Source organism: Caretta caretta, chromosome 1, assembly GCF_965140235.1.
Source record: "Caretta caretta isolate rCarCar2 chromosome 1, rCarCar1.hap1, whole genome shotgun sequence".
Lineage (NCBI taxonomy): Eukaryota > Metazoa > Chordata > Testudines > Cheloniidae > Caretta > Caretta caretta.
The window spans coordinates 142,712,513-142,720,691 of NC_134206.1; the positions used below are offsets into that span (position 1 = coordinate 142,712,513).

General features: G+C 48.2%; 1 protein-coding gene across 1 annotated transcript; it reads right to left on the reverse strand.

Annotated features, from left to right (window-relative positions):
- Window positions 1-5,096: 5,096 nt before the first annotated feature.
- On the reverse strand, window positions 5,097-7,131 carry LOC125629957 (uncharacterized). The gene is made up of 2 exons (XM_048835321.2): window positions 6,244-7,131; window positions 5,097-5,655 (listed from the first exon to the last, which is right to left on the reverse strand). The coding sequence occupies exons 1-2, from the start codon at window positions 6,824-6,826 to the stop codon at window positions 5,114-5,116; spliced, it is 1,125 nt and encodes a 374-aa protein (XP_048691278.2). The 5' UTR covers window positions 6,827-7,131; the 3' UTR covers window positions 5,097-5,113.
- Window positions 7,132-8,179: the final 1,048 nt, after the last annotated feature.

Here is an 8,179-nt window from a genome sequence, read left to right on the forward strand (position 1 = left end):
TTCACACTAATCTCACCACAGATGCCTCCCTTACTGGTTGGGGTGTTCACCTGGATGATCACACAGGCCAAGGCCTCCGGACACCAAAAGAGGCCAGGATGTACAGCAACATCCTGGAATTGAGAACTGCCCATCTTGCCTGTCGGGCATTTCTCCCCCACATATGATCCCATCACATGCAACTTCTATCCGACAACATAAGAACGGCCATATTGGGTCAGACCAAAGGTCCATCTAGCCCAGTATTCTGTCTTCCAATGGTGGCCAATGCCAGGTGCCCCAGAGGGAATGAACAGAGCAGGTAATCATCAAGTGATCCATCCCCTGTTGCCCATTCCCAGTTTTTGGCAAACAGAGGCCAGGAATACCATCCCTGCCCATCCTGGCTAATAGTCATTGATGGACCAAACCTCCATGAACTTATCTAGTTATTTTTTGAACCCTGTTATAGTTTTGGCCTTCATAACATCCTTTGGCAAGGAGTTCCACAGGTTGACTGTGCATTGTGTGAAAAAATACTTCAGTTTGTTTGTTTTAAACCTGCTGCCTATTAATTTCATTTGGTGACCCCAGTTCTTGTGTTATGAGAAGGAGTAAATAACACTTCCTAATTTACTTTCTCCACATCCGTCATGATTTTATAGACCTCTATCATATTCCTCCTTATTTGTCTCTTTTCTAAGCTGAAAAGTCCCAGTCTTATTAATATCTCCTCATACCACAGCCATTCCATACCCCTAATAATTTTTGTTGCCCTTTTTCTGAACCTTTTCCAGTTCCAATCTATCTTGTTTGAGATGGGGCAACCACATCTGCATGTAGTATTCAAGTATGTTTTCAGAGAACTATCCACAATGACTCCAAGATCTCTTTCTTGAGTGGTAACAGCTAATTTAGACCCCATCATTTTATATGTATGGTTGGAATTATGTTTTCCAATGTGCAGTGCATTACTTTACATTTATCAACATTGAATTTCATCTGCCATTTTGTTGCCAAGTTACCCAGTTTTGTGAGATCCTTTTGTAGCTCTTCATGGTCTGCTTGGGACTTAACTATCTTGAGTACTTTTGTATCATCTGCAAATTTTGCCACCTCACTGTTTACCCTTTTTTTCCAGATCATTTATGAATATGTTGAATAGGACTAGTGCTAGTACAGACCCCTGGGGACACCAGTATTTACCTCTCTCCATTCTGAAAACTGACCATTTATCTCTACCCTTTGTTTCCTATCTTTTAATCAGTTACCAATCCATGTAAGGACCTTCCCTTTTATCCCATGACAGCTTACTTTGTTTAAAAGCCTTTGGTGAGGATCCTTGTCAAAGGCTTGCTGAAAAGCTAAGTACACTAAGGGTATGTCTACACTACGAAATTAGGTCGAATTTATAGAAGTCAGTTTTTTAGAAATCGGTTTTATATATTCGAGTGTGTGTGTCCCCACAGAAAATGCTCTAAGTGCATTAAGTGCATTAACTCGGCGGAGTGCTTCCACAGTACCGAGGCAAGCGTCGACTTCCGGAGCGTTGCACTGTGGGTAGCTATCCCACAGTTCCCGCAGTCTCCGCTGCCCATTGGAATTCTGGGTTGAGATCCCAATGCCTGATGGGGCTAAAACATTGTCGCGGGTGGTTCTGGGTACATATCGTCAGCCCCCCGTTCCCTCCCTCCCCCCGTGAAAGCAAGGGCAGACAATCATTTCGCGCCTTTTTTCCTGAGTTACCTGTGCAGACGCCATACCATGGCAAGCATGGAGCCCGCTCAGGTAACCGTCACCCTATGTCTCCTGGGTGCTGGCAGACGCGGTACGGCATTGCTACACAGTAGCAGCAACCCCTTGCCTTGTGGCAGCAGACGGTACAGAACGACTGGTAGCCGTCATCGTCATGTCTGAGGTGCTCCTGGTCGCCTCTGTGAGGTCAATCAGGAGCGCCTGGGCAGACATGGGCACAGGGACTAAATTTGGAGTGACTTGACCAGGTCATTCTCTTTAGTCCTGCAGTCAGTCCTATTGAACCGTCTTATGGTGAGCGGGCAGGCGATACGGACTGCTAGCAGTCGTACTGTACCATCTTCTGCCGAGCAGCCATGAGATGTGGATGGCATGCAGTCCTTCTGCACCGTCTGCTGCCAGCCAAAGATGTAAAAGATAGATGGAGTGGATCAAAACAAGAAATAGACCAGATTTGTTTTGTACTCATTTGCTTCCCCCCCTCCCCTGTCTAGGGGACTCATTCTTCTAGATCACACTGCAGTCACTTACAGAGAAGGTGCAGCGAGGTAAATCTAGCCATGTATCAATCAGAGGCCAGGCTAACCTTCTTGTTCCAATAAGGACAATAACTTAGGTGCACCATTTCTTATTGGAACCCTCCGTGAAGTCCTGCCTGAAATACTCCTTGATGTAAAGCCACCCCCTTTGTTGATTTTAGCTCCCTGAAGCCAACCCTGTAAGCGCCCCTCCCAGCGTCAGAGCAATGGCAAACAATCGGGCATCTGAGAGTGCTGTCCAGAGCAGTCACAATGGAGCACTCTGATGGGGCTAAAACATTGTCGCGGGTGGTTCTGGGTACGTGTCGTCAGGCCCCTGTTCCCTCCCTCCCTCCGTGAAAGCAAGGGCAGACAATCATTTTGCGCCTTTTTTCCTGAGTTACCTGTGCAGACGCCATACCATGGCAAGCATGGAGCCCGCTCAGGTAACCGTCACCCTATGTCTCCTGGGTGCTGGCAGACGCGGTACGGCATTGCTACACAGTAGCAGCAACCCCTTGCCTTGTGGCAGCAGAAGGTACAGAACGACTGGTAGCCGTCATCGTCATGTCTGAGGTGCTCCTGGTCGCCTCTGTGAGGTCAATCAGGAGCGCCTGGGCAGACATGGGCACAGGGACTAAATTTGGAGTGACTTGACCAGGTCATTCTCTTTAGTCCTGCAGTCAGTCCTATTGAACCGTCTTATGGTGAGCGGGCAGGCGATACGGACTGCTAGCAGTCGTACTGTACCATCTTCTGCCAGGCAGGCAAGAGATGGGGATTGCTAGCAGTCGTATTGTACCATCTTATGCCAGGCAGGCAAGAGATGAAGATGGCTAGCAGTCGTACTGTACCATCTTCTGCCGAGCAGCCATGAGATGTGGATGGCATGCAGTCCTTCTGCACCGTCTGCTGCCAGCCAAAGATGTAAAAGATAGATGGAGTGGGTCAGAACAAGAAATAGACCAGATTTGTTTTGTACTCATTTGCCTCCTCCCCTGTCTAGATCACACTGCAGTCACTCACAGAGAAGGTGCAGCGAGGTAAATCTAGCCATGTATCAATCAGAGGCCAGGCTAACCTCCTTGTTCCAATAACAACGATAACTTAGGTGCACCATTTCTTATTGGAACCCTCCGTGCAGTCCTGCCTGAAATACTCCTTGATGTACAGGCACACCCTTTGTTGATTTTAGCTCCCTGAAGCCAACCCTGTAAGCCGTGTCGTCAGTCGCCCCTCCCTCCGTCAGAGCAACGGCAGACAATCGTTCCGCGCCTTTTTTCTGTGCGGACGCCATACCAAGGCAAGCATGGAGGCCGCTCAGCTCACTTTGGCAATTAGGAGCACATTAACCACCACACGCATTATCCAGCAGTATATGCAGCAGCAGAACATGGCAACGCGATACCGGGCGAGGAGGCGACGTCAGCGCGGTCCCGTGAGTGATCAGGACATGGACACAGATTTCTCTGAAAGCATGGGCCCTGACAATGCATGCATCATGGTGCTAATGGGGCAGGTTCATGCTGTGGAACGCTGATTCTGGGCTTGGGAAACAAGCACAGACTGGTGGGACCGCATAGTGTTGCAGGTCTGGGACGATTCCCAGTGGCTGCGAAACTTTCGCATGCGTAGGGGCACTTTCATGGAACTTTGTGACTTGCTTTCCCCTGCCCTGAAGCGCATGAATACCAAGATGAGAGCAGCCCACACAGTTGAGAAGCGAGTGGCGATAGCCCTGTGGAAGCTTGCAACGCCAGACAGCTACCGGTCAGTTGGGAATCAATTTGGAGTGGGCAAATCTACTGTGGGGGCTGCTGTGATGCAAGTAGCCCACGCAATCAAAGATCTGCTGATATCAAGGGTAGTGACCCTGGGAAATGTGCAGGTCATAGTGGATGGCTTTGCTGCAATGGGATTCCCTAACTGTGGTGGGGCTATAGACGGAACCCATATCCCTATCTTGGCACCGGAGCACCAAGCCGCCGAGTACATAAACCGCAAGGGGTACTTTTCGATAGTGCTGCAAGCTCTGGTGGATCACAAGGGACGTTTCACCAACATCAACGTGGGATGGCCGGGAAAGGTGCATGATGCTCGCATCTTCAGGAACTCTGGTCTGTTTCAAAAGCTGCAGGAAGGGACTTTATTCCCAGACCAGAAAATAACTGTTGGGGATGTTGAAATGCCTATATGTATCCTTGGGGACCCAGCCTACCCCTTAATGCCATGGCTCATGAGTCCGTACACAGGCAGCCTGGACAGTAGTCAGGAGCTGTTCAACTACAGGCTGAGCAAGTGCAGAATGGTGGTAGAATGTGCATTTGGACGTTTAAAGGCGCGCTGGCGCAGTTTACTGACTCGCTTAGACCTCAGCGAAACCAATATTCCCACTGTTATTACTGCTTGCTGTGTGCTCCACAATATCTGTGAGAGTAAGGGGGAGACGTTTATGGCGGGGTGGGAGGTTGAGGCAAATCGCCTGGCTGCTGGTTACGCGCAGCCAGACACCAGGGCGGTTAGAAGAGCACAGGAGGGCGCGGTACGCATCAGAGAAGCTTTGAAAACCAGTTTCATGACTGGCCAGGCTACGGTGTGAAAGTTCTCTTTGTTTCTCCTTGATGAAACCCCCCGCCCCTTGGTTCACTCTACTTCCCTGTAAGCTAACCACCCGCCCCTCCTCCCTTCAATCACCGCTTGCAGAGGCAATAAAGTCATTGTTGCTTCACATTCATGCATTCTTTATTCATTCATCACACAAATAGGGGGATGACTACCAAGGTAGCCCAGGAGGGGTGGTGGAGGAGGGAAGGAAAATGCCACACAGCACTTTAAGCACAGCACTTTAAAAGTTTACAACTTTAAAATTTATTGAATGACAGCCTTCTTTTTTTTGGGCAATCCTCTGTGGTGGAGTGGCTGGTTGGCCGGAGGCCCCCCCACCGCATTCTTGGGCGTCTGGGTGTGGAGACTATGGAACTTGGGGAGGAGGGCGGTTGGTTACAGAGGGGCAGCAGTGTTAGTCTGTGCTCCAGCTGCCTTTGCTGCAGCTCAACCATACACTGGAGCATACTGGTTTGGTCCTGCAGCAGCCTCAGCATTGAATCCTGCCTCCTCTCATCACGCTGCCGCCACATTTGAGCTTCAGCCCTGTCTTCAGCCCGCCACTTACTCTCTTCAGCCCGCCACTTACTCTCTTCAGCCCTCCACCTCTCCTCCCGGTCATTTTGTGCTTTCCTGCACTCTGACATTATTTGCCTCCACGCATTCGTCTGTGCTCTGTCAGTGTGGGAGGACAGCATGAGCTCGGAGAACATTTCATCGTGAGTGCGTTTTTTTTTCTTTCTAAGCTTCACTAGCCTCTGGGAAGGAGAAGATCCTGTGATCATTGAAACACATGCAGCTGGTGGAGAAAAAAAAAGGGACAGCGGTATTTAAAAAGACACATTTTATAAAACAGTCGCTACACTCTTTCAGGGTAAACCTTGCTGTTAACATTACATACATAGCACATGTGCTTTCGTTACAAGGTCGCATTTTGCCTTCTCCCACCGCGTGACTACCCCCTCAACCTTCCCCCCTCCCTGCGGCTAACAGCGGGGAACATTTCTGTTTAGCCACAGGCAAACAGCCCAGCAGGAATGGGCTCCTCTGAGTGTCCCCTGAAGAAAAGCACTCTATTTCAACCAGGTGACCATGAATTATATCTCACTCTCCTGAGGATAACACAGAGAGATAAAGAATGGATTTTGGTTGAATGCCAGCAAACATACACTGCAATGCTTTGTTCTACAGTGATTCCCGAGTACGTGTTACTGGCCTGGAGTGGTAAAGTGTCCTACCATGAAGGACGAAATAAGGCTGCCCTCCCCAGAAACCTTTTGCAAAGGCTTTAGGACTACATCTAGGAGAACCGCAAATGCCAGGGCAAAGTAATCCTTTCACATGCTTGCTTTTAAACCATGTATAGCATTTTAAAAGGTACACTCACCAGAGGTCCCTTCTCTGCCTGCTGGGTCCAGGAGGCAGCCTTGGGTGGGTTCGGGGGGTACTGGCTCCAGGTCTAGGGTGAGAAACAGTTCCTGGCTGTCAGGAAAACCGGTTTCTCCACTTGCTTGCTGTGAGCTATCTACAACCTCCTCCTCCTCATCATCTTCTTCGTCCCCAAAACCTACTTCCGTATTGCCTCCATCTCCATTGAAGGAGTCAAACAACACGGCTGGGGTAGTGGTGGCTGAACCCCCTAAAATGGCATGCAGCTCATCATAGAAGCGGCATGTTTGGGGCTCTGACCCAGAGCGGCTGTTCGCCTCTCTGGTTTTCTGGTAGGCTTGCCTCAGCTCCTTCAGTTTCACGCGGCACTGCTTCGGGTCCCTGTTATGGCCTCTGTCCTTCATGCCCTGGGAGATTTTCAGAAAGGTTTTGGCATTTCGAAAACTGGAACGGAGTTCTGATAGCACGGATTCCTCTCCCCAAACAGCGATCAGATCCCGTACCTCCCGTTCGGTCCATGCTGGAGCTCTTTTGCGATTCTGGGACTCCATCATGGTCACCTGTGCTGATGAGCTCTGCATGGTCACCTGCAGCTTGCCACGCTGGCCAAACAGGAAATGAGATTCAAAAGTTCGCGGTTCTTTTCCTGTCTACCTGGCCAGTGCATCTGAGTTGAGAGCGCTGTCCAGAGCGGTCAGAATGGAGCACTCTGGGATAGCTCCCGGAGGCCAATACCATCGAATTGTGTCCACAGTACCCCAAATTCGAGCCGGCAACGTCGATTTAAGCGCTAATCCACTTGTCAGGGGTGGAGTAAGGAAATCGATTTTAAGAGCCCTTTAAGTCGAAATAAAGGGCTTCATTGTGTGGACGGGTGCAGGTTTAAATCGATTTAACGCTGCTAAATTCGACCTAAAGTCCTAGTGTAGACCAGGGCTATATCCACTAGATCCCCCTTGTCCACATGCTTGTTAAAGAATTCTAGTAGATTGGTGAGGCATGATTTCCCTTTACAAAAACCATGTTGACTCTTCCCCAACAAATTATGTTCATCTATGTGTCTGACAATTTTGTTCTTTACTATAGTTTCAACCAATTTGCCCTGTACTGAAGTCAGGCTTATCGGCCTGTAATTGCTGGATCACCTCTGGAGCCCCTTTTTAAAATTGTCATCACATTAGCTATCCTCTAGTCATCTGGTACAGAAAATTATTTAAATGATAGTTTACAAACTAAGGTTAGTAGTTCTGCAATTTCACATTTGAGTTCCTTCAGAACTCTTGGGTGAATACCATCTGTCTTGGTGTCTTATTACTGTTTAGTTTATCAATTTGTTCCAAAACGTCCTTTAATGACACCTCAATCTGGGACAGTTCCTCAGGTTAGTCACCTAAAAAGAATGGCTCAGGTTTGGGAATCTCCTTCACATCCTCAGCTGTGAAGACCAATGCAAATAATTAATTTAGTTTATCCACAATGGCCTTATTGTCCCTGAGTGCTCCTTTAGCATCTTGATTGTCCAGTGGCCCTACTGGTTGTTTAGCAGGCTTCCTGCTTCTGGTGTACTTTAAAAAAAATTTGCTTTTACTTTTTGAGTCTTTGGCCAGGTGTTCTTCTCTTTCTTTTTTGGCCTTCCTAATTATATTTTTACACTTCACTTGCTAAAGTTTATGCTCCTTTCTATTTTCCTCACTAGGATTTAACTTTCACTTTTTAAGGGATGGCCGTTTGTCTCTCACTGCTTCTTTTACTTTGTTGTTTAGCCACGGTGGCACTTTTTGGTTCTCTTACTATGTTTTTTAATTTGGGTTATACATTTAAGTTGAGCCTCTATTATGGTGTCTTTAAAAAGTTGCAGGGATTTCACTTTTGGCACTGCACCTTTTGATTTCTGTTTAACTAACTTCCTCATTTTTTGTGTAGTCCCCCTTTCT